The 27,156-nt window shown below is 39.9% G+C and overlaps 1 protein-coding gene across 4 annotated transcripts in view; it reads right to left on the reverse strand.

Annotated features, from left to right (window-relative positions):
- Window positions 1-27,156, reverse strand: part of Dnm1l (dynamin 1 like) — a 48,619-nt gene that overhangs the window by 9,140 nt on the left and 12,323 nt on the right. For all 4 annotated transcript variants that reach the window (XM_042677438.1, XM_042677436.1, XM_042677439.1 and 1 more), the window contains exons 2-13: window positions 24,030-24,177; window positions 19,862-19,908; window positions 19,169-19,240; window positions 17,133-17,219; window positions 14,211-14,373; window positions 12,926-13,046; window positions 11,794-11,925; window positions 8,921-9,127; window positions 6,864-6,984; window positions 4,740-4,895; window positions 4,501-4,590; window positions 2,727-2,819 (exon numbers count right to left, since the gene is read on the reverse strand). In XM_042677438.1, the coding sequence (XP_042533372.1) occupies window positions 2,727-2,819; window positions 4,501-4,590; window positions 4,740-4,895; window positions 6,864-6,984; window positions 8,921-9,127; window positions 11,794-11,925; window positions 12,926-13,046; window positions 14,211-14,373; window positions 17,133-17,219; window positions 19,169-19,240; window positions 19,862-19,908; window positions 24,030-24,177 (1,437 nt within the window). The remainder of the gene's footprint in view (window positions 1-2,726; window positions 2,820-4,500; window positions 4,591-4,739; window positions 4,896-6,863; window positions 6,985-8,920; window positions 9,128-11,793; window positions 11,926-12,925; window positions 13,047-14,210; window positions 14,374-17,132; window positions 17,220-19,168; window positions 19,241-19,861; window positions 19,909-24,029; window positions 24,178-27,156) is intronic.

Here is a 27,156-nt window from a genome sequence, read left to right on the forward strand (position 1 = left end):
TAGAAAGTGATGACAGCCCAGTTAATTTAACAGACTGACCAACTGCTCACTATTGCAATTTTGCTTGTATTATCAAACTCATATAAGCTGTAAAGGTCATTCAACATGTACTGGGGGGCTGGTTGTATGGAATGATGTGAGGATAATGGATCTCTTACAGGCAGCATCAAATACAGTAGAAAAGTGAATTAAAGCAAAAGTTGCTCCTACAATGAAAGCACTTCATGCATACCCTCAAGCTGGTAAAAACCTGTGAGTTCCACAGGTCCATAATGTGTTTTACATGTAACATTTTTTTAACAGAAATTTTTAACTGTTCACATCTTCTTCATAAGAAGTTAACCATGGGCTGGGAAGGTGGCTCAGTGGTAGAGCGCTTGCCTTGCATGCATGAGGCCCTGGGTTCGATTCCCCAGCACCACATAAGCAAAAAGAAAAAAAAGCTGGAAGTGGCGCACTAGTGGTAGAGCACTAGCTTTGAGCTGAAGAGCTGAGGGAAAGCACCCACGCCCAGAGTTCAGGCCCCACAACCAAACCCCCCACCCCCACAAAAAAAAAAAAAAGAAGTTAACCAGAGTCAGGCATTGGTGGCTCACACCTATACAATCCTAACTATTCAGGGGGCTGAGATCTGAGGATCGTGGTTCAAAGCTAAAGCCTGGCAGGAAAGCCCATGAGACTTTTATCTCCAATTAACACCAGAAAACTGGAGATGGCTCATTTGTAGAGCACTAGCCTTGAGCTGAAGAGCTCAGGGACAGCATCCAAGCCCAGAGTTCAAGCCCCATGACCAACCAAAACAAAAGGTTAGCCAGTGGGGGGAAAAAACACAGATTTACAGATTTTTAACAGTCTTTAGAAAACAGTCAGTTTCAACTTTACTGGCCCTGGAGCCCAACAGACCTAGCTTACTTGCTTTGTTAACTCTTCCTTAGCCTTCAGCTTCGAATTTATTAACAGCTACTCTCAAAGGGTAAGTGTATAGATTAAGTGAATATTCCCAATAAAGTTTCTTGGCAGTCATTAAAACCACATGAACAGGCATGTTCATTGTGAAAAATACGCTCTTAGCCAGGTGCCAGTGGCTCACGCCTGTAAGTCTAACTACTCAGGAGGCTGAGATCTGAAGATTGCAGTTCAAAACCCACCTGGGCAGGAAAGTACATGAGACTCTTATCTACAATTAACCATCAGTAAACCAGAAGCAGCACCATGGGCCAAAGGGTAGAGCTTTAGACTTGGACAGAAACACTCAGGATAGTACCCAGGCCTTTAGTTCAAGCCCCACAACAAAAAAAAAAAGAAAAGAAAAAGAAAAAAATATACTCTAAAGCCACATCACAGGTCACAAATCTGCTCCAGTAGTTGGTTTCAATGGAAGAGGCAAACAGTAAATTCTTAAAAAGTAAGGAAGTGCTATGGGAGCTACTTTTTTTCTAAGTGTTTTCAAGAGCTTTACTGTATGTATCTTGGAATTTGGGGGTCATGGGGAAAATTCTACTTCCAAGTACCTGTTAAACAGAAGGTGTTGGGGCTTTTTTTGTTGCCATTCCTGGGGCTTGAACTCAGGGCCTGAGGGGTATCCCTGAGCTTTAGTTGCTCAAGGCTACTTCCAGCTTTGCTGGTGCTTAACTGGGGATAAGAGTCTCACAGACTTTCTTGCCCAGGCCGGCTTTGAATTGTGATCTTCAGATCTCAGCCTCCTGAGTAGCTAGTATTATAGGCATGAGCCACCAGCACCCAGCAAAGGTGCTGTTTTCTGTAATAGCTCATAAGCATGGAAGGAATCACCAATACTCTCTGTGGCCCTCCATTTTGTCATGTTTTATTTTTTTATTTTTTATTTTTATTTTTTGTCGGTCGTGGGGCTTGAACTCTGGGCCTGGGCGCTGTCCCTCAGCTCTTCAGCTCAAGGCGAGCACTCTACCACTTGAGCTACAGCGACACTTCCGGTTTTCTGGCGGTTTATTGGAGATAGGAGTCTCACGGTCTCTCCTGCCCGGGTTGGCTTTGAACCGCGATCCTCAGATCTCAGCCTCCTGAGTAGCTAGGATTACAGGCGTGAGCCACTAGCACTCGGCTTTTGTCATGTTTTATACAGTGTTCAAGTTGAAAACCCAGGGTCCTTTCCAGTTTCCAAATAATTTTCTCTCCACTCAGAAAAGAGAAATTCAATGTAGAAGGAGATTTAGGTTTCGTGGTACTAGGGAATAACAGAGGGAGTTGTGGGGGACACCTTCTAGAAAATTTGTGGCTACTAGCCTTTATGCACTGTGTTACATTAACATTAATGGAAAAAAAGTCCATGAGATGCATCATCCATCCAGGAGAGCATAGGGAGTCCTTGGCAGTTCCAGTTTGTGAACAGGTAGGCCATTCTTAGAGTGCTTCTTTCACAGCTTACAGAGCCAAGTAAAAACAATCTTAAAACACTTGCACAAGTATACCAGTTACTGAAACAAAGTCAGGCAGATGAAGGCCCAGATTTGCTCTCTCTGTGTCATAGCAGAAAGTAACGGTTATTTCATGATTTTAAAGAAATTATATTTCATGATTTTAAAGAAATTAAATTAAAAAAAAATAATATCAGCATGCTTTCTGGTGTATGGCAGGCACTAATATGGCACAGGTGTTTTATAGTTAACTAAAGTTTTAATGCTAAGTAAGTCTGCTGTAAATTTAGTTACAACAAATTTCCAATCTGTACAAGGACAATTTTTGTTTACCTCTATATTATTGTTCATTAGCCCGCAAGCATCAGCAAAGTCTGGGTGTTTTGTGTTGATGTAAGCCAACTCAATTGCCACTAAGTTATGGACCTAGGAAAAAGAATAAAATTAGCCTAGCAGACAAAAATATGTCTACTTTGAAATGTTGATGTGTAAAGCTATAGAGTAACAAAACATACTGAAAAAGCATATGAAATGCATGCCTAAGTATAGTAAGTTATAATCCAAGTGATAAATCTTTGTCAAGTAATAATTTAACGTTAATTTACATTTCAGCATTTAAAATTGCATTTTTGAGGAAGAAAAAAAGTCTTAAAAGGAAATCTAAGTTCCAACACTAAAATTTCAGATCTCTTTTTAATCTACATCAAGCATTTAGTTCATCTTCAACAAGAAAACAGTTCACATCAGACATAAAGATGTTAACTTTAGGGGCTGGGTAGTTGGCTCAGTGGTAGAGTGCTTGCCTCGCATGCATTAGGCCCTGGGTTCGATTCCTCAACACCATATAAGCAGAAAAAGCCGGAAGTGGCACTGTGGCTCAAGTGGTAGAAGAGGGACAGCACCCAGGCCCAGTTCAGCCCCACGACCGGCAAAAAAAAAAAAAAAAAAAAAAAAAAGAAATTATCTTTAATAGGATAAATAATAGACTTAGAGGGCTGAGAAGGTGGCTCAGTGGTAGAGCGCTTGCCTTGCATGCATAAGGCCCTGGGTTCGATTCCTCAGCACCACATAAGCAAAAAGAAAAAAAGGGGCTGGGAAGGTGGCTCAGTGGTAGAGCGCTTGCCTTGCATGCCTGAGGCCATGGGCTCGATTCCTTAGCACCACATAAGCAAAAAGAAAAAAGCCAGAAGTGGCGCTGTGGCTCAAGTGGTAGAGTGCTAGCCTTGAGCTGAAGAGTTGAGGGACAGCGCCCAGGCCCAGAGTTCAGGCCCCACGACCGGACCCAAAAAAAAGAATACATTTAGACTAGAGGTAATGACTAGCCTGGGTGGGCAGATGATACGTGATCAAAACCTAATTGGGGGCTGGGAAGATGGTTTAGTGGTAGAGTGCTTGCCTTGCATGCATGAGGCCCTGGGTTCAATCCTCAGCATCTCATAAGCAGAAAAAGCCGCAAGTGGCGCTGTGGCTCAAGCGGTAAAGCACTAGCCTTGAGCTGAAGAGCTGAAGGACAGTGCCAGTCCCAGAGTTCAGGCCCCATGACCGACAACAAAACAAAACAAAACAAAACAAAAACACCTAATAGGGCCAGGTGTTGGTGGAGGCTGAGATCTGAGGACTGACTTCGAAGCCAGCCCAGTCAGGAAAGTCCATAGGATTCTTTATCTCCAGTTAGCCACCAAAAAGCCCGAAATGGAGGTATATGGCTCAAGTGCCATCTTTGAGCAAACATTAACTTGATGTGATTTTAATCACATTAATAAAATATTAATTTCATCACAGTTAAAGTAAGCTTGCAATACAGACTCAGTTCACAAAAGCTAAAGGCAGAACTAATTTCTCCATTAAAGTCAGTGGTACAACATTAACCAAGCAAAGTTATTCATTCCTCACAACAATGAATGGCTATAGGTTAGCAATTATGAAATTATGAAGGAAAAAAATGCACTTTGTACTAGAATTATCACAAGTTCTTTTTGGGAATAAGATTCATTTTCCTGGCAAGATGTGCCTAAACTCAAAAGTAACCACAATGCTATAGAATAAGCAGCTAAGGTCTAAGCTGTCACTTGGGGTAATTAAAATGAACCACGAAATAGCCACTCACCATTTCATTGGTGACAGGCAGCCGCTTACGGAGAAGACAAGTCACCACTTCCACTATGGCATCATGAAGCTTAGGGAACCGCAACAATTCCTGTGTATGATAGAGAAATAAAAATGTCAGTCTGTTTTGGTTAATGGCAAATTAACACTGAAACACCAAAGTGATAAATACATTTCAAATCACTTCCTAGACAAGTAGGGAGCTCGCCTTGTGTTTCCTGACTGGCCACCACCCGTTACCTGTGTGCTGTAATTGCTGCAGTGCTGAATGATCCTCTGCATCTCCTCGTGCACCAGCTCCACGCAGCGCAGGCTGGGCTCCTCCAGACGTTTGATCTGCCGCTTTACCAGCAACTCAAAGGAAACCTCAGGCACAAATAAAGCAGGACGAGGTCCCTGAAACAATACAAACTCTAGCTCATTATTGGCAGCCATGTGTGAGTTCACAAAAGTTACAAAGTGAAATCACATTTTTGGTATTTTTCCTGAAAAGTGCTGCTTCAAGAATGAGAGCAAAATGAAGACAAACTATACAGTCACTTTAAAAGAGACAGGCTGAGTCCAGTGTGGGTGGCTCAAGCCTGTAATCCTAGCTACTCAAGAGGCTGAGATCTGAGGATCTCAGTTCAAAGCCAGCTCAGGCAGGAAAGTCTGTGACACTCATCTCAATAAACCAACAGAAAACCGGAAGTGGCGCTGTAACTCAAGTGGTAGAGCGCTAGCCTTGAGCTAAAGAGCTGATAGTGCCCAAGAGTTCAAGCCCCACGACTGACCAGAAATAAATAAATAAATAAATAAGGCAGGCTGGTGGGCTGGGAATGTGGTTTAGTGGTAGAGTGCTTGCCTAGCATGTATGAAGTCCTAGGTTTGTTTCCTCAGTACCACAAACAAAAAGGCTAGAAATGGTGCTGTGGCTCAAGTGGTAGAGTGCTAGACTTGAGCAAGAGCAGCTCAGGGACAGTGCCCAGGCTTTGAGTTGAAGCCCCAGGATTGGCCAAAAACAAAATAAAGAGGCTGGGCATGGTGGCTTCTGCCTGTAACCCTAGCTGCTTAGGGTGGTGGATAAGGGGAGGACTGGGAGCAATGAGACTCAACTGAGAACATTAAGTTCATAAGATCCGATCTCAATCAATCAAAAGCTGGGTGTGACCATGTGTGCCTACCATCTAAGCTACATTAGAAACAAAAACAGGATTGCTGGCTTGTTTTAAAAATTTCCCTATGATCTAGCAATACCACTCTTGGGTATCTATCCAGAACATTACAAGTCAGGACACAGTAAAGACCTTTGCACGTCCATGTTCACTGCTGCACTATCACCATAGCCAAGTTAAGAGCCCAGACGCCCCTCAATGGGCAAATGGAGAAAACGTGAGAGAATGTATATACGCAGAGAATGCATGTACACGCATATACATACATACAATGGAATCGTACTCATCTATCAGAGATCATTTGTAAGGAAATAGATGGACCTAGAAAAACTTATGCTAGCTAGGTGAAGTAACTCAGGCTCAGAAATACAAATAGTGCATGTTTCTCCCATATGTGGAAGTTTGATCCAAATTATATGAGAACATATTCTGAGTCATATGCTTATATACATATACAAACAAATTGACTAAAGGATAGTGGGAAGGATTCCCTCGGTGTAACAATTCATTAGTAACAATACCTTACAGTTTAACAAAATGAATACCAGGAAGCTAAAACAGGTTTTGCTGGGTAGTAGGGGAAACAGAAGGAGAGAGAGAGGGTGGGCAAATACAGTACTCATGTGTAAAAACAGAACCAGATAAGTGGAGGGAATCAGTGGGATTGAGAGAGATGGGGGAAAACAATGGAAGGACTAACATTGCTCACAGCACTTTTAACTCATAATTTGACCTGTTGAATTGAAATCCTTTTATACAAGTACTTAAAGGTAATAATAACAGTTTATAAAAAAAAAAATAAAAAAGGGATAGTGGCTTGGCTCAAGTGGTAGAGTGCCTGCCTAACACACACATGTGGCCCCCAGGTTCAAACCCAGTACTGTTTAAAAAAATAGTAAGATAAGCCGGGCGCCGGTGGCTCACGCCTGTAATCCTAGCTACTCAGGAGGCTGACATCTGAGGATCACGGTTCAAAGCCAGCCCAGGCAGGAAAGTCCTTGAGACTCTTATCTCCAATAAACCACTAGAAAACAGGAAGTGGTGCTGTAGCTCAAGAGGTAGAGCGCTAGCCTTGAGCTGAAGGGCGCAGGGACAGCGCCCAGGCCCAGAACCGACAAAAAAAAAAAAAAAATATATATATATATAGCATATAGTTTTTAAAAAAGGGCTTTAACCTCATTTTTGAAGTCTGAAAGTTAAGCATACTCACAGTAGCATTTCTAATAGCAGTCAAAATGTCAATAGTGTTAAGGCCACCCAGGGGGTCAACAGATTCTAAAGTTCTCCCAAAAGTCTCATGAAAAATATAACAAATTCTAGCACCACCGCATCTGAAAGACAATGAATTATAGGATTATTTGTATTACTATATAACAAAGAAGCTAAAAGTCGGAACTCTTCAAATTTATCTCATAAATAATTCTATTTGCTGGGCACCCTAATCCTGGCTACTCAGGAGACTGAAATCTGAGGATCATTGTTCAAAGTCAGCCAGGGTATGGAAGTCCATGAGACTCATCTCCAATTAACCACCACAAAACCAGAAGTGGTGTTGTGGTTCAAAATGGTAGAGTGCTAGCCTTGAGCAAAAAAGCTCAGGGACAGCATTCAGGCCAAGTTCAAGCCCCATGACTGACAAAAATAGAACTAAAAAATATAAAAAATTCTACTTCATCTATTCCCATGTCCATGTGTTTGTAAGCATAAAACATCAGGTATTGGGGCTGGGGAGGTGGCTGGGTGGTAGAGCACTTGCCTTGTATGCATGAGGTCCTGGGTTCGATTCCTCAGCACCACATAAGCAGGAAAAAAAAAAAAAAAAAAGCCAGAAGTGGTGCTATGGCTCAAGTGGTAGCGCGCTAGCCTTGAGCTGAAGTGCTGAGGGACAGCACCCAGGCCCAGAGTTCAGGCCCCATGACCGGACCCAAAATCAATCAATCAATCAATCAGTCAATCAGGTATTGCTGAACAGCTTTTCTCTGCCTAGTTCTCCTTAACTAGCTTTTGAGCTCCTAAAGACAGCAAACAATGCCATATTTGTTTCTCAAGATTCATGAAATGGAAGGTAAAGTTCAGCATACTTTTACCATAGGGCGAGCTCACACTGAAATCTAAATTTTGTGTAATTTTCAAATAAGAAATAATCTCCTTAGATGTTTTCTCATGTTTAATTTTTTATAAAAAATTGAAATAGTTATATAGCTACATAATTATCATTTTTATTACATATCTAATTATTACTTCTAATATAATTTTAAAAATAATTATTAACTGATGACCTGTTGATTGCCTAATTCTGTTTTAACAAATTCAATTTCTTGACCAGTACTTGTCTAGGACAATGTCAAACTTAGCAAGAATAATCTCTAATTGGTAAAAATTAAGGGTAATTTTGATTTATTTTTTTTCTTCTGGTCCTGGTGCCTGAACTCAGATTTTTCTCTTAGATTTGTCCACCTGAGCTAACCTGGAACTTTGATCTTTGGATCTCAGCCACCTGAGTAGCTAGAATTACAGGTGTGAGCCCTAGCACCTGACAGAATATTTTAAAAGTTAAATTAAGGAAGATTTCAGAATATGGCATATGTCTCACTCCTAAAATCCTAGCTACTTGAGGGGCTGAGGAAAAAGGATCATGAGTTTGAGGACAGTCTGGCCAACAGTGAGACCTCAGGGAGAAAAAAAAAAAAGATTTAAAAATGAGTATCAAGTAAAAATATTGCTTTCTAAAAGACCTCAAATTGTTACCATGCTTTTAGTTTAGGTGGGCACTACTGGTTCACACCTATAAACCTAGCCACTTAGGAGACTGAGATCTGAGGATCTCCATTCAAAGCCAACCCAGGCTAAAGTCCTATAGACTTATCTCCAGTTAATAACCAAAAAGTAAGAAGTAGAGCTGTGGCTCAAGTGATAGTGCTCATCTGCAGCAAAAAAAAAAAAAAAGGGACAGCATCCAGGATTCTGAATTCAAGCCCCACTAGTGGCACAGGAGAAAGGGAGAGAAAACAAAACCAGTAGACTGGAGTGTGGCTTATGTGGTAGAGTGCTTGCTTCAAACCCCAGTACTCCCCAAAAAAGCACAGTAGTTTATACTGCATAGTTTACAAAGCATTTTACACACATACTAGTTATCCTACCCATTTTTGTAAAATCATATTTTTGCCTTATGGATAAGAAGTCACAATCAGATAATTTTAGTCACTTTAACAAAAGACAGTGACCTTGCAATCTAGGTTACGAAGTCTACAAAAATGTTTAACTTACAGCTCTGAAGTTTCAATATATTTTGCAGTTCCTTCAATTGTATTACAATATTCTGTGGCAAATTTGGTGATAAGCTGGAGTAAAGTAGCACTTTTATCATCCACAGGTTCACCGTAACTGTTTAGAAGAGACTGATACTGAGCAGCTAGAACGTTTATTCTTGTTTTCAGCTCTGGTAAGCAATCTCGGATGTGATGCATAAGTAACCTGAAAAAAAAAGACCATGCTTTAAGTACAAATAAAGGGGACAACCTGTCAAATAATTTATGATATTGGGAAATCTGGATGTGATCATCTGCCACATTGCCTGGTGTGCAGCTCCTAAAAGCGCTGGCACCTCCAAAGGCAAGATAAGATACCCCAATCTCCAGCCGTGTGAGAGAGGCTGGCAGTTGAACTGATCACCGAAGGCCAATGACAGACTCATGTCTATGCAATGAAGCTGCCATGAAAACTCAGGACAATGACTATGCAGCTAAACACACACAAGCTCCAGGAGTATGAAAGCTAAGTTCTGGGGTCATTCTGACTCATCCTATGTGCCTTGCTTTCTCCCAACTGGTTCATCTTCATCTTTTGTAATATTCTTTATAATAAGTGAATATATATAAGTTAACATTCTCTGAGTCGGGACCCACTTTAGGAAATCAATTGGACCCAAAGAATTGAAGGAAGCTGAATTTAAAGCCAGTCAGGAGCCAAGGTTATAACTGTGTGCTGATAACTGATGCTTGAAGTGGAAGGGCAGTCTTGTAGGAGTGATCCCTCCAGCTATGAGATCTAATGCCAATTTCTAGGTAAAGTGTATTACCTAGTGTTTTCTAGGTAAACAGTGATATCTTCCTTAAACTGAGTTAAAGGACACCTGGGGAGAATTCACAGACAATTGCCTGACTGGAGAAATGGGAAAACCTAGCCAGGCCCCAGTGACTCACTCCTGTAGTCCTAGCTACTCAGGAGGTTGAGATCTGAGGATCATGTCTCAAAGCCAGCCTGGACAGAAGAATCCCAGTGGCTCTTAACTTCAATTAACCATTCAAAAAACTGAAGTAGAGCTGTGGGCCAAAGTGGTAGAGCACTAGCCTTGAGCAAAAGAGCTCAGAGACAGCACCCAGGCCCTGAGTTCAAGCCTCACAACAACAACAACAAAAAGAAATGGGTAAACCCCCAAAGAGATGATTGAAGCATCTCTGCTCCCATTTCAGTTGGTTTTCCTGTATCACAATAGTAGGTAATTAAGCAATCTTAGATTACAGGTGAACACCTTTGTCAAAAATGACATAAATGAAGATGTTTTGGTCAATGCTTTTGACATCTGCCTTTGTGGGGACTGTTACAGAAAACTAAACATAATATTTTAATTTTTTTAATGTCAGGCCTGGGACTTTGAACTCAGGATCTATGCACTACCCACAAGCTCTCTGCTCAAGGACAGCATTCTACCACTTGAGCCACATCTCCAACTTCCAGCTTTTTTGGGAGGGTGCTTAATTGCAGCTAAAAAGCTCACAAATTTTCCTGCTTGGTCTGGCTTTGAACCTGGATCCTCAGATCCCAGTCTCCTTAGTAGCCAGGATTACAGGTGTGAGTCAACAGCACCTGGCCAAATATAAATTTTTAAAATGCAGATGATGCCGGGCACCGGTGGCTCACGCCTGTAATCCTAGCTACTCAGGCAGGAAGTCCGTGAGACTCTTATCTCAAATAAACCACTAGAAAACCAGAAGCGGCGCTATGGCTCAAGTGGTAGAGCACTGACCTTGAGCTGAAGAGCATAGGGACAGTGCCCAAGCCCAGAGTTCAAGCTCCACAACCGACAAAAAAAAAAAAAAAAAAAAAAAATTATTTTCCTATTACTATCATTTTACCACAAGAAAAGCCTGTCAGTCCAATTCTGCCCATATAATCTGGTTTTATCAGCTCATCTTTTATAGGAGGCCCCAGAATAGTGTAAACCCACGTTATTCAGATCCACATACAATTTGCCTTTCATTTAGGGATTAGACAAAACAAAGAGAAAAATGGCTTTCATTTATCCAGTCACTTATAATCTAGAATGTTCCTATGCCATCAGCAAGGAACAAGGTATACAACATACATTACTTCTACTACCAATAGGAACAGAAAAAACTCCAAACTAAAAATAATGGTATGAAAACTATAAATTTTACTTCAGCTTTTCAATTAAAGTCATTGATAACTAGTTGTAACCTCAAAACTAGAATAACTATTAAAACTTCGTCATTGCTGGGCACTGGTGGCTCATGCCTGTAATCATCACTACTCAGAAGGTTGAGATCTAAGGACTGAAATTCTGCCAGCTGGGGCAGAAAAGTCCATGTGAGACTCATTTCTAACTAAACACCAATAAGCTGAAGAGTACTAGCCTTAAGTGAAGATGCTCAGGGGCAGCAGCTAGGCACTGAGTTTAAGCCCAAGGACTAGCACCAAAAAATGAAAAAAAAAAAAACAAAAACCCCACAAAAACATGTACTTCAATATTTTAAATACATTTGATTATTTAGTACTAGCTGCCCTCTGAAAAAGACATCTACTTTACAAGAACTGTAAAGAAACAGTCTCAGACACCTACTGGCAAAACCAAAGCACCTCCTTTTCAAAAAGGGAAAATGAAAATGTGGGTAAGCACTGGTGGCTCATGTCTGTAATCCTAACTATTCAGAAGGCGGAGAGCTGAGGATCATGGTTTGGAGCCAGCCTAAGTCGTCAAATCTGCATGCCTGCATGCCGTATCTCCAGATAACAATTTCAGCAAAAGCTGGAACTGGTGATATAGCTCAAGTGGGAAAACACCAAGCAAGGGCAGGAGGCCCTGATTTCAAGCTAGGGGGAAAAAAAGATGAAAATGTTACCTGTTCAGAGTCCGAGCAAGATACTTTGTTCCATTTCTGTTGGCAAGAGATGGGTATTTCTTTTGAAGAAAAGCATATTCATCCCGGATTGAATCAGTTACACTCTTCTTATTGTTAATATCCAGCTGGCTCCTATGGTTGAAAAATGGTAAAGTTATTTAAAACTATTTTAAAGTCAGTTATCATCTTCTCCTTTCCCTAGATGATGATGGGTTCATGTTAGCACCAGCCATTGTTCCCTTTTGTGGGAGGAGCTGAGCTCAGAGCTTCACACTTGCTAGGTAGTCGGGTGCTATACCGTTTGACCCACATTGCCAGCCTTTTTTGCTTTATTTCTCAGACAGGATCTTGCTTATGGCCTAGATCATCCCTGGACCAAGATCTTTCTATAGCCTCACATGTACTGGGGAACAGGTGCACACCACCATGCTCAACTTGTTTTGTTGAGATTGGGGGGTGGGGAGTGGTCTTCATTAACTATTTGCCCAAACTTGCAATTCTCCTAGATCTCTACCTCCCAAGCAGGTGAGATTACAGAGATATTCCACTGCACCAGACCCAGGTATTGTTTCCTTAATACCTGACACAGATAGTTTTGAATCTTACATTAATCCTTTTTTTTTTTTTGTCAGTCATGTGGCTTGAACTCGGCGTGGGCACTGTCCCTCAGCTCTTCAAGCTCAAGGCTAGCGCTCTACCACTTGAGCCACAGCACCACTTCCGGCTTTTTTCTTTTTTCTTATGTGGTGCTGAGGAATCGAACCCAGGGCCTCATGCATGCAAGTCAAGCACTCTACCACTGACCTACCTTCCCAGCCCTGACCTCAAACTTTCTTGACTGGGTAAAAACTAAGTAATACTTTTATCCAGTGCCCCTTACAGCTTACATAATAGGCAAGCATTCTTGAAGCCCCATGATTAATTATATTCCATTTTGTGCCACTATTTTGGAAACAATTTCTACTAGCACTGTCTACAAGAGATTTTAGTGAATCTCTTTTCTGTCTTTAAAGTAATGCATTCTCCAGCAGTACCAACATTACAGAAGAAGAGGAAAATTATGGTGAGTGACTTGAGATTGATAGTTTTGAAATGAGAATGTATAATTCACGCCCCGCTCTTGAATGCTGACCTGTTGACCACGCCAATGATGCCAAGCTTCACTGGAATGACTCTCCCCATCAACACATCCATGGCATCAGTGCCTGCGTCCATCAGGTCAAGCTTAGTGATCACAGCCAGGGTTCTGCGACCTGGCCAAGGCAAGAAAGAAAACAGCATGTTAAATAAACCTGTTAGCTGCCGGGCGCTGGTGGCTCACGCCTGTAATCCTAGCTACTCAGGAGGCTGAGATCTGAGGATCGCGGTTCAAAGCCAGCCCGGGCAGGAGAGATCGTGAGACTCCTATCTCCAATAAACCACCAGAAAACCGGAAGTGGCGCTGTAGCTCAAGTGGTAGAGTGCTAGCCTTGAACTGAAGAGCTAAGGGACAGAGCCCAGGCCCAGAGTTCAGGCCCCACGACCGACAAAAAAAAATAAATAAATAAAATAAACCTGTTAGCTCAGTACTAACATGTTCTAACAATATTTTTATTTGAAATTCTTTGAAGCAGGAAAATAAAAATATGACACAGCCTTCAGACCCTCCAAAGATTTTAAAAAATAAGGCAAATATTAAAAGCAACAATAATCACTCACTCACAGGCTAATATTTTATATAGACTATGAAATCCCTCTCTCTTTAGTCAAGAATCACTGAAAAGCAATATGAACTAATTCTTGGAGTTAACAAATGCTTCCTAAAAAGATTTTACCTTTACTTCTAAGAATCCACTATGCCTTGAGCATCGTCTGAATGTGTTCTATCTCTATAGAATGTAGAAAACATCATTCTTTCTACATTGATTACCAACTATGAGTTATTTTTTCTTACAAAATAACCATTCACAAATCTCAGACATTTTATTTACACAAAACCACAGTATTGTTAGCATCTTTAGATAGCTATTGCAAATAAACACATTATATAAAGTATTTTTACCTACTTTTCCATCAAATCTCTACTTGAAATTATAAGGAAAATGGAAAAATATTTTTTTTTAATTTGTGTTAACTAAAAGCCACTCCTTTTATAAATACAAGTTCTCTTTTTGCTTGTGCCAGTAATAGAGCTTGAACTCAGGGCTTGGGCACTGACCCTAGATTTTTCACTCAAAGTGAGTGCTCTACCACTTGTGCCACACCTCCTTTTGGCTTTTTGTTAATTAAAGGAAGTCTCACAGACTTGCTGCCTGAGCTTGTTTCAAACCTTGAGTCTCAGATCTCAGGATTACATGTGTGAGGCACCACAAGTTTCTTAAGGGTTTATCTGCCACTGTGCATCAAGCACCTCATTCAATATCAACGTCTGTTCTTACCATCTGGATCTACCTCTCTTGAAATTTTCAGTGCCTCTGATGTTGCCATATCTGTATTAGCAGCAGTGACGGCAAGGATAATGGAATTGGGGTTGCTGATGAATCGAAGAATGAGCTCTCTGATTTGAAGCTCTATGTCCTTAGGTTGATCACCTACAGGCACCTAAACCAAAGAAATGAGCAAGGGGCTAATGATAAACATCAACTCAAAGCATTTTTCCCAGTTAATCCACAGAAAATAGGTATTTCACCTTTTTTTTTTTTTGGCCAGTCCCAGGGCTTAAACTGGGCATGGGTGCTGTTCCTGAGCTTCTTTTGCTAAAGGCTAGTGCTCTACCACTTGAGCCACAGTGCTACTTCTGGCTTTTTTTTTTTAGTAGTAGTTATTGGAGATAAGAGTCTCACAGACTTTCATACCCTGGATGGCTTCGAACTGCGATCCTCAGATCTCTGCCTCCTGAGTAGCCAGGATTATAGGTATAAGCCACTGGCACCTGGCATTTTTATTTCACTTTTTATTATTGCCAGTCCTGGAGCTTGAACTCAGGGACTAGGCAGTGTCCTTGAGCCTGTCTGTGCTCAAGGCTAGCGCTCTACCAAGAGCCACAGCACACTTTCAGCTTTTTCTGTTTATGTGGTACTGAGGAATCGAACCCAGAGCTTCATGCATGCTTGGCAAGCACTTTACCGCTGTCATTATTCCCAGTCCTGGCATTTTAAAATAATTAAATTCATAATACACTAGGGGTATATTTATGTATTTGGTAATGTAGGAAGTTTCAAAATGTAATTCCTGCAAATTTTAAAAGTTTACTCCTGCATAAATGTTTACTGCACACAATCCTGTGTTGATTGGGCAATTCTAACTAGCTAGAGACAAATTCACTCATTCATTCATTCAACAAGTGTTAACTAGCAGCCTACTATATTTCAGGCACTCTTTCATATATACTAGATTATATTACAATAGTAAATTTAGACAATGTCAAAGGTTTTGACCTTTTAGAGATTATGTTTGGTGACAAGAGGTAGAGAATACACAAAATCAGGTGGTGAAAGGATTATAACAGAATAGGAGGTTAAGCAGTGATTTCAGAGGATTCTCCTTTTAAGTTATTGTTTTTACTTACATTATGCTTTTAAACAGAGTGATTATGCCTTTAAATAGAGATACTGACACTTGAAAAATAAACAGAAATTAAAGGGAATAAGAGAGAGATGAATACAGGTATTTGAGAAAGAACATTCCACTGAGCGCTGGTGGCTCAAACCTGTAATCCTAGCTACACAGTTCAAAGCCAGCCTGGGCAGGAAACTCCGTGAGACTCTTATCTCCAATAAACCACTCTGAAAAACCAGAAGTGATGCTGTGGCTCAAGTAGTAGAGCGCTAGATTTGAGGTGAAGAGCTGAGAGACAGCACCCAAACCCAGAGTTCAAGCCCCACGCATGACCAACCAAAAAAAAAAAAAAAAAAAAGAAGAAAGAACGAACATTCTACATTTGGGTAAGCAGCAAGAGCAAGAAGCTGAAGCACAAGTTAGATGAGGAAACAGAGACATATCAAGTAGATACTTTGTGTCTCTGTAAAACTTCAGACGTGATAAGTAGAGCAGGAAGCCACTAGAAAGACTTACAGCCAAGAAATGACACAATCTCATTTTCAGTTTAATAGAATCACAATCACTGAAGTTGCTTTATTAAAAATGGATGAGAGAAGCCGGGCACTGGTGGCTCACGCCTATAATCCTAGTTACACAGGAGGCTGAGATCTGAGGATCACGGTTCAAAGATAGCCCGGGCAGGAAAGTCCCTGAGACTCTCATCTCCAATAAAACACTAGAAAACCAGAAGTGGCGCTGTGGCTCAAGAGGCAGAGCACTCAACTTGAGCTGAAGAGCACAGGGACAGTGCCCAGGCCCAGGGTTCAAGCCCCATGACCAACCAAAAAAAAAAAAAAAAATGGATGAAAGAATATTTTTCAAAATTATATTATTATTATTGCACAAATCCAGGTAAGATGACAGTGGCTAGGCCAGCTATGAACATGTAAGAAGTAACTGAGTTTGGACTTTCTTTTTGAGGCTCTATTACAAATGAAAGAAGAGCTAAGATGGTGGCCTCCAAGTCAGGGAAGACCTGAAGGATAAAAGTCACAGATGACTGGAAACTTTTGTCTAAACCAGGAGTAGAATGAAGCTGCCATTTATTGAGTCGACAAAAACTACAGAACTATCAAATCGAGTTGAAGGACAGGTTGGGAATTAGATATTAAACACATCAAGTCAGAAAAACCTAGTGAACATTCACATGTGTATGTCAAGTGGGTATCTGGATAGGTATACAGGGCTGGAGATACCTGAATGTAATCAACACAGAGAAACTTCTGTATGTAAACTTGCTAGGGTTGGGCTGGGAATATGGCTTAGTGGTAGTGTTTACCTAGCATGCAAGAAGGCCTGGGTTTGATTCCTCAGTACCACATACACAGAAAAAGCCAGAAGTGGCACTGTGGCTCAAGTGGGAGAGTGCTAACCTTGAGCAAAAGAAGTTCAGAGACAGTGCCCAGGCCCCAAGTTCAAGCCCCAAGACTGGCAAACAAAACAAAACAAAACAAAAAAACCCACTAATTAATCACAATGTAAGTGTACCAGAAGAGGACAAGAGGACAAAACCTGAGCTCAAGGTCACTCATTGGTTAGACCTCGGGGAGATAAGAAGAAACCAGCAAAAGAAACTGAGTACTCAGTGACATTAGAGATCAAAATGCAGAAGCAAGTAAGGAAAGTGTTCCAGGAGAAAGGAACCTATAAAAATACTACAGCAGACCAAGTATGGCTGCATACAACAGCTCACTGTTCCCATAAGAGGTGAAAGAAAAACCCATATTGGTTCAAGGGCGAACATGAACATGAGTCCTTACCTTGGTCATTCCTGGCAAATCCACCAGTGTCAAATTGACAACATTGGGTGAAAAAATCTTAAGATGAATTGGTTCAGGGCTCACTCCCTAAATATAAATTTGAAAACATATTAAAAATCACATTAAAAGTTCAATGAAGTATAAAACTTGAAGTATATAGACTTAGGATGCTTTTAAACCACAATTCCTAAGACTTTTCAGTAATCACAGTTCAATGAAACCTATGAGAAGACAGTCATCCATGTAACAGGCTATAACCGTGCCCCACCACATACCACAGAAATATAAATCATTATACTATTACATTTAGAAGCATAACAATTCATTTCTCCTGCATTTTGCTTTCATTTCTCTCTACTCTATGCACATGCCATTTCTTAAAATATGTTTACGAGACCATACTAAAAAGAACAATTTATTCTTTACTATCTAAATCTATACTATTTCTGAATTAACAGAGTAAGAAATAAATAGCAAGTTACTCAAACCAATTTGGTTCTTGATCTTTGAATGTTAAGTGATAAGAATGTATAGCATATTTCTTCAGACAACTAACTTTTTTGAAGGGTGCCAGTATTGGGGCTCGAACAAAAATGCCAGAAGTAGCACCAGCTGGTTGTGTGCTAGCCTTGGGTGAAAAGGCTAAGCAAGAATATGAGGCATTGAATTCAAGCTCCAGTACCATTACAAATAAAAAGTAATCAGTTTTTAACATACTACCTTCATTAAAAAAAATACTAATATTTCTCTTTATGTAAGAAAAATAGTTCTGCGGGGGCTGGGAAGGTGGCTCAGTGGTAGAGTGCTTGCCTTGCATGCATGAGGCCCTGGGTTCGATTCCTCAGCACCACATAAGCAAAAAGAAAAAAGCCGAAAGTGGCACTGTGGCTCAAGTGATAGAGCCTGCTAGCCTTGAGCTGAAGAGCTGAGGGACAGCGCCCAGACCCAGAGTTCAGGCCCCACGACTGGACCCAACAAAAAAGAAAAAAGAAAAATAGTTCTGCAAAATACATGTACCTTAGGAATTACAAAATGCTTCCTCAATTAAGAGTACTATCAATCAACCAGAAAAAAAGATAACTCATTTTGGGCACCAGTGGCTCATGCCTGTAATCCTAACTACTCTGGAGACTGAGATCTGAGGATCACAGTTCAAAGCCAGCCCAGGAAGGAAAGTCCATGAGACTCTTATCTCCAATAAACTACTCAGAAAAAGCCAGAAGTGGCACTGTGGCTCAAGTGGTAGAGCAACAGCCTTGAGCACAAAGAGGCCCAAAGACCAGGCCCAGGCCCTGAGTTCAAGACTGTCCCCCCCCCCCCAAAAAAAAACAAAGTTAACTCACAATAACAGTATTATACAGTATAATTATAATTTAAAGTGCTATGTACATGACAGGGTTAAGAAAAACATAAGTATGAGCTGGGCACCGGTAGCTCACGCCTGTAATCCTAGTTACACAGGAGGCTGAGATCTGAGGATCATGGTTCAAAGCCAGCCCCAGCAGGAAAGTCCGTAAGACTCTGATCTCCAATAAACCACTAGAAAATGGGAAGTGGCTCTGTGGCTCAAGTGGTAGAGCGCTTGCCTTGAGCTGTAGAGAGTAGGGACAGCACCCAAGCCCCAGGACCAACCAAAAAAAAGAAAAGAAAAAAAGAAAAAGAAAAGAAAAAAATAAGTGTGAAATATTTGACATATATAAAAGTTCTGAGGAACAAAGGGGTTTTTTTTTTGTTGTTTTCTTCATGTTGCTTGGGACCAAATCCAGGGACTTGCACATGCTAAGCATTGTGGTCTCACTGTAAATATAGCCCAGGCTGGTCACAAACTCGATCCTTCTATCTCCATCTTCCATATGTTGAGATTACAAGTGAGTGGCAAAATACCTAGTGCCAAGAGATCTTAAGCAAAGTTTTTATGTTTGTGAAAACATATTATTTATTTCAAAGATTAAGATTATGAATTATATTATCTACAGAAAACCCTCAGTATTCTATTTGCTGATGTTTATGTCTTCCAGGTCTAAGTAGATGCTTACCTTGTTGTTTCCTGAAATTCTTTCTGTTTCATTCTCAATTTCTTGTCGAATTTCGTCAAAATCTGTGTAAAGCTAAACACACAAAGCAAATAAAAACCACAATATTCAAAGTGAGATCAAAAGTTCTTAATTGATGGTTTGAGTGTCCATAAACATCAAGGATGTCTATGCATTTGCTGCAGGAAATTAGCAAATAAATTCTGATGCATATTTTTCTAAGCCATTAACTCATAGTTGTTTGGTTCTACAACACCCAATCACCAAGTTAAACAGACTCCATCTGAAGATTATTGTTAGAAGATTATGGTTAGAACTATATGGTTAGAAATGTTACTGAGACATAATTATTTCTCAAGGGAACAGTTGCTTCAAAGTAACATAACACATTGCCAATGACAAGAAACCAAATTATGGGCTGGGAAGGTGGCTCAATGGTAGAGTGCTTGCCTTGCATGCATGAGGCCCTGGGTTCGACTCCTCAGCACTACATAAGCAAAAAGAAAAAAGCCAGAAGTGGCGCTGTGGCTCAAGTGGTAGAGCACTAGACTTGAGCTGAAGAACTGAGGGACAGCGCCCAGGCCCAGAGTTCAGGCCCCACAATCGGACCCAAAATAAAAAAAGAAAGAAATTAAATTATCTGCTAATTTTACAAAGTGGTATTTTCAACACGTTATTTCATTATATCTTAAATACCTTATTTTTGGTGTGAAGAAATTTACCCCATTCTTCAGCTTCCACACCTAGGAAAAAAAGAAAAAACTCATATACTGAAACCTACAAAAAGTATTTTTTATAGTTAGGAATTCAAAATGGCTGTACAATAAATTGTTATTTGTTCCTATTTTGCCACTAACTATAAGTTAACAATGCTCGATGAAAATTGTTATTTGTTCCTATGTTGCCACTAACTACAAATTAAAAAGTTTAACATCTGCTAAACTATATATTTAACATTTAAAAAACCAGTGCCCTGTACTTCAAATGAGGAACTTCAGGTAGCATCACTCACAAATTTTCTACCACTTGAAATCTAGATTTTATAGATTATATTTTGTTCACTTCCTATTCTGTTTATACTTACACTTAAGTTACCCGGTAAGAAAAATGAAGAACCCTACTGAATAATGCAAAAAGCACCTATACAAGATTGGTGCGCATCACACGCTGTGAATATTTGCACTACATGAATGAAGCAGCCGAGTTTTCAGTTTTGTTGTGGTTTTAACATGGTTTCCTGGTCATCAGCTATACAGTCACAATTTGCTGGCTTTAAAGAACTCTCTCAGTGGTACAACTTCTGTCATATTCTCCAATGGAACTAAGGTAGGAAGAAATGAAATGGAGGAAGAAGGAAAAACCCTTGGTGAGTTGGTACTCTCCACTGAGTTTCCAGTCATAGGTCTGTTCCCCGACTTTTTTTTTTTAAAAAAAAAAAAAGAGGAAAATATGTTCATTGTGTATACTGTGTGAAGTGGTCTAAAACTTTGTTTTTCCTTGAGAAATCAGAAATGTTTAATTGTAGAAAAGGTAATCTAACTTTACACCTCTCCCAAGTATAGTGATTTTGCCCTGGCCAAACCCTAAGGTTTTTAAAAGACCTTAACAAGTTAAGAATATTGAATGATGCACATCTGTACCTGAAATCAAAATCAAAACCACTATATGGCAATTATATAAATATTTATCAAAGAAAAGGTGGCTTGATTATTTTGTGGAATAAAGGTAAATAAAATTGGGTCCTCTTTGCAAGTAAAGTTCTCACCGACCTGAAGCATAGTACCTTCTTCCAAGAAGTCTCATTGGAGGGCAGGAGTAATCTAGGTGGACAGAACTCACAGAAGCAGGACTACATACCAACAGGGTATGTTTGATTCATCTTACATAAAGAAGGTCTAGCTTCACAAGCATGTTTTGGAAAATAAAAATGAAATAAAATACATTCACCACTAAAAAAGCTTGCATTCTGATGGCAAAAACCACTGAAACCTGTAAGGTGGGTAGGCAAATAAAAATGGAAGAAAAAAATGCACACAGCCTGTAAGAGTACGTAAGCACACATGCAGGCAGAATAAGAGAAAGAAGGGCCAGAAACAAATGGAGAAAGGGAACCTTTAGAAAGGTGTCTTGAGTTTTTCCATGTGGCAGGGTCTGTAGTTAAAGAGAAACAGCACAGAATGGTAAGTTTAGCTTATCCCTAAAATTGTTAACTTTTTAAAAGAATAAAATGTCTAGAAACATTACATTTCAAATGCACACAGCATTCAATTATTCAAAATTTACAACTAGAATTAGAGGGAACTATGTACTTCTAAGTAATTTCCCTACATACTATACTGATACCTCAATTACCCCAGGGAGATGGCAGAAAGATTGTTGCATGATGCTGAGTTTTCCTGACAATTTACTTGTGCATATTCAAACACTAAAATATTTCATCTAGTTTTTATAGGCCTATAATTAAAATTTATTATACTTCTCTAAATCATCTAAAATGTTCTGCCCTTAAGGTATTATTGGTAATTTAGTCCTTTACTACATTATAAGGCAAAACCCTCATGGGAATCCCTATGCAAAAAGGATTTTTCTGTTTGTGTTCTTTGGGCACTTTCTGCTTAGTTTCCTCGTGTGCTCTCACTGTCAGGCTATCAAAACAGCTCAGACTTTATACGGTAATTTGCTTCTTGATTTCTAATTTCCTCTAGGTTAGAATGACTTATAGTAAGGTAGAACTGCTTCTCCCAAGAAGAAAGTGTCTCTAATTAAGAAACTTAAGAATTATCCCAGAATAAAATATAAAATTTAGTACTCAAATTTATGAAACCTGTGTTATCACTAGCTGTTATTTAAGTGGAGGAAAATCTCTCTCTCTCTCTCTCTCTCACACACACACACACACACACACACACACACACACAAAGCAATAAACTTGGGGGAAATATATATACCTATGTGTGTGTGTACGTGCGTGCACACGTGTGTGCATGTGTGTGTGTATGCAGATAAAGATATACAAATCTACTGACCCACGACCAAGAAGAGACATCAACACAATGCAGTGGACACACAGCAGAGATACCAGGGAGCTAACTCACATACAGCTGAAATGTGCCTCTTTCCTAACAAGCAAAGTTTTATCTTAAGGAAACACTGGCTGCATCTACCAAGAGCTTGAGACAAAAAGTTAAAAGAGATCTAATGCTATATAGTTTTCATAGCCTGAATTTAAAGTATATGAGCCGGGCACCAGCGGCTAACACCTCTAATCATAGCTATTCAGGAGGCTGATATCTGAGGATTACAGTTTGAAGCCAGCCAGGGCTGGCTCCCAGAAGCTATCTTCAATTAATCACAGAAAAAGCTGAAAGTGAAGTGGTAAGAGTGCCAGTATTGAGCAAATGGAACTCAGGGACAACACCCCGGCCGAGTTCAAGCCCCAGAACTAATTAAAATAAAATATTTCATAAATTTGTTTGAATTTAAAATGACTAAATTCAAGGTTTAGAATTTCAGTTAAGAACTATTACAAAATGCAGCATGATTCATAACACAGCAAGAACATGTCTAATAGAATTAAAAATTTCCTCCATATCTCTGGCAGTATGGCTGGAAAATACCATTTGCTAGCTTCATTCACTTGCTTCAGTGATTCTAGAGTTATAGTGAATGCTCATGACAGCATTCCCCACTTTAAACACAAAACAAGCATCAACTCCTATGATAAATGAAAAAATAACAACAACAAAACAACCAAATACAAAAACTCCAGTAGCATCAATTTTGTCAATATATCATCTCATCTTATTTGAAGAAGCAAAATGAAGCTGCAGGAAAATAAATCTATGCAGATAAGAAACAGACACAGTATTCTGCTGCAAAAGCCACTTAACAATTAAGGCAATTTTTAAAGACTTTAATAAAAGAAAATCTAAGCCAAGCACTGAACTAAATTAGAATATTAGATGCAGTACTCTAGAACATTTAAACTCATTATGTATGACTAACATAGTATACACATTTTATAAGCAACTTAAACTCTAATAGACAACATTTCTTAAAATGCCTTTTTAATTCTTTAAAATTTTGCTATATACAAAAATGCATGGTTTCTTATTTGCATATTCTAGGCCTACTTTTCATATAACATATTTAAGGCCTAACTCAGTTTAGCTAGAGTCTAAACCTGAACATGGCAGAGAAGATCTTCAAAATGAAGGTGTTCTATACATTTGAAGTAAAAACTAACAGTAATTTTAAATTAAAAGTTTAAATAATAACCCACGCCAATGAAGGGGAATGAAAACTAGCAGGTGTGTGGTGAGACAAGGAAAGGGAAAGTGAGTTAACAATTCTAAGCTAACAGTCAACTCAATTTAAAATGAAAATTTCAGCTAGAATCTAAATGACATAAGTTGCAAATTAAAGTAGAAACCAAAAACATCAGTACTTAGAGGAGGCACATAATCCCAGCACCAGGATGCTGAGATGCGAGAATCATGAGTCTAACAGGATAGCCTAGGCTATAGAATAAGAACCTGCCTTAAAAACAAAAACAAAATCCTTTTTCTTTAAAATAAAATGGATTAATTACTATGCACTCTGTCACTGGGTCCTTTATTAAATACCACCAATAAGTTTATAAAGCTGAATCACTCAATAGGGACTAGTCCCATCAAGTTCATTCATAAAAACAACAAAAATTACTTTCTTATATTCAGAAACTGTTGTACAACTTCTTTCCACAGGAATTCAGATCTTGCTATAGCCATTAATAATTTCCAATTAACTAATCAAATCATATCTTAGAAACACACCAAAAATGATTAGTTTTTAGATCGTTCTTATCCCCAATTGTAATATTTACCATTCTCTTCTCCTGATGTTTTTCGCTTATCCTCTGGTGAGACGTGGACCAGCTGCAGAATAAGAGGCCTCCGGGTGACAATGCCAGTGCCTCTAGGAAGCAGATCCCGCCCCACTAGGCTCTCCAGCACTGAGCTCTTTCCACTGCTCTGAAAATACAACATACAACAAAATAAGTTTAACAAGTTTTTCTGTTAAGACTATACTAACATAGAAGCAAAGAAGGTTTTCTAAAGGAAAACAGTAGAGACTTGTAAAATGAAATTGAGTTATTCTTATGATATTATTATTCCCTTTTAAGAAACAAAAAAAAAAAAAATAGAAGCTGGGCACTAGTGGCTTACATCTGTAATCCTAGCTACTCAGGAGGCTGAGATCTAAGGATCTCAGTTCAAAGCCAGCCCAAGCAGAAAAGTCCATGATACTCTACAATTAACTACCTTGAAAAGTTGAAAGTGGAGCTGTGGCTCAGGTGGTAAAGCTTGGAGCAAAAAAGCTCAAGAGACAATGCCTAGGTCCTGTTCAAGCCCAGGATTAGCACAAAAAAAAAAATTAAGTAAAATAAAAGTAAAAGCCCACTCCAGCCAGGTGTAGGTGGGCTCACGACTGTAATCCAGCTACTCAGGAGGCTGAGATCTGAGGCTTGCAGTTCAAAGCCAGTCTGGGTAGGAAAGTCTGTAAGACTCTTATCTCCAATAAACCACTCAGAAAACTGGATGTGGCACTATGGCTCAAGTGGTAAATTGTTTGCCTTGAGCTGAAGAGCTCAAGGACAGTACCCAGGCCCACAGTTCAAGCCCCATGTCTGACCAAAAATAAAAAACATAAATGAAAACATGTTAGCTGGGTTCTGGTGGCTCACACTTGTAATCCTTGCTATTCAGAAAACTAAGATCTGAGGATCACAGTTGGAAGCCAGCCCAGACAGGAAAACCAGAAAACCAGAAGTGGTACTGTAGCTCAAAGTGGTGGAGCACTCAGGGACAGCACCTGGGCCCAGAGTTCAAGCCCCATGATCAAAACAAAAAAGGCTAACTTGAAGTGAGTCGTAATAGGCTACATATTATTTGATGACAGAAATGGATAAACAGCAAGTAAGTACCTGCCAAGGGCTGGGCATAAAGACAGTTGGGAATGACTCCTAATGGATAAAATGTTTGTTTGGAGGATGCTGATAAGTTTCAAAAAATTAAGTTTATGGTGATGGTAGTATAACTCCATAAAGATGATGGAAGTTATTGACTTACACATTTCAAATATATTAACTTTATGGTATGCAAGTTGTATCTCAATAAAGCTATTCAAAAACAAAGGTGGGCCAGACACAGTGGCTCCCATCTGTAATCCCAGCTATTCAAGAAACAGAGATCAGGAGGATCAGTTCAAGACCAATCTGGGCAAAAAGTTAGCAAGAAACACCATGTCAATAAATAATAGGTGTGGCACTTCATAACTGTGGTTCCAGCTAAATAAGAGGCACAGGAAGGAGTCCCAGGCTGACCTAGGAAAATCTGAGACCTTATCTAAAAAAATAACTTGCTAGGCTCTGGTGGCTCATGCCTATAATCCTAGCAACTCAGGAAGCTAAAACCTAGATATGAAGGTTCAAAGCCAGCAAAGTTTGCAAGACCTCATCATCTCCAAGTAACCAGCAAAACAAAACAAAAAAGCTAGAATAGAGGCATGGCCCAAGGGGTAGAGCACCGGCCATGAGCAAGAAAGCTGAGTAAGAGTGTAAGACCCTGAGTTCAAGCCCTAGTACTGGCCCAACAAATAAGAAATAAGCTAACAGTAAAAAAGACCTAGAGGGGGGCTGGGAAGGTGGCTCAGTGGTAGAGCACTTGCCTTGCATGCATGGGACCTGGGTTCGATTCCTCAGCACCACATAAGCAAAAAGAAAAAAAGCTGGAAGTGGCGCTGTGGCTCAAGTGGTAGAGTGCTAGCCTTGAGTTGAAGAGCTGAGGGACAGAGCCCAGGCCCAGAGTTCAGGCCCCACCCAGACCGGACCCAAAAAACAAAAAAAAGGACTAGAGGCCTGACTAGGTGACAGAGAACTTACCTACCAAGTACAAAGCCCTGAGTTCAAACCCTAGCCACAAAAACAAGTGTGAAGCATGATATACGCATGCACAGAAAAGCCACAAGCCATAGTGAAACCACCCATTTGCATAGTGCTTATTACTTACCACTTTTAATATGACAATATCAAGTACACATCCAAATTTACCTTTACTCTGCTGGAGGGAATGTAAATGGCTACCTCAACCCTGAGGAACAAGAAAGAACAAAAGTAGCCGAGCACCAATGGCTTGTAATCCTAGCTACTCTGGAGGCTAAGATCTGAGGATCATGGGTCAAAGCCAACCCAGGCAGGAAAGTCCATGAGACTCTTACCCTCAATTCAGCCCCCAAAAAGCTGGAAATGGAGCTGTGGCTCACAGTGGTAGAGCTCTACCCTTGAGCAAAAGAAGCTCAGGAACAGCACCAAGGCCTGAGTTCAGGCTCCAGGACTGGCAAAAACAAAACAAAACAACACATTTCCCTTTTCTTGGTACCTCCCAGAAATTCCCAAACATGTACAATGCGACAGTTATAGGCATAGTCTGTTGGTGCCATTGCTTATCTAAACTGCTATAACAATGGAGAACACACTAATGCACCTATTATATATATTTTTCATGGCATATTACAGTTTGTGTATAAATATGCATTGGGGATTATGAATATATGAATTAATTTCATTACTATAAGAACACTGCAGAAGAGCACATACGACTTGACACCTTATTTCTTCAGGTATAAAACCATGTAAGACAATATATTATTCAGGTCATCTCTATATATGTAGTGAAGTTTGTGGGCGTGGTTAATAGCAAATTCAAGAAAGCGGTTCTCCCTACTCTTCAAATGTCTACCAAAGCCTCAACTCCTGATCTGGAAGATAAGTTTAACAGTGTTCATAACATTAGTGAATAAGTTACTCCTTTTCTTGACATGTCAGTATTTCAAAACAATACTAAAATACCACAGATGTGGTGTGTGACCTCACACTGAGAGGATAAGAACATGTCCATTCCCTTCCATACCCAAGCAGACTCATGATGTAGCAATGCAGCCTGAATACAGGA

Source organism: Dipodomys spectabilis, unplaced genomic scaffold, assembly GCF_019054845.1.
Source record: "Dipodomys spectabilis isolate Male_0828 unplaced genomic scaffold, ASM1905484v1 ptg000039l, whole genome shotgun sequence".
Classification (NCBI taxonomy): domain Eukaryota; kingdom Metazoa; phylum Chordata; class Mammalia; order Rodentia; family Heteromyidae; genus Dipodomys; species Dipodomys spectabilis.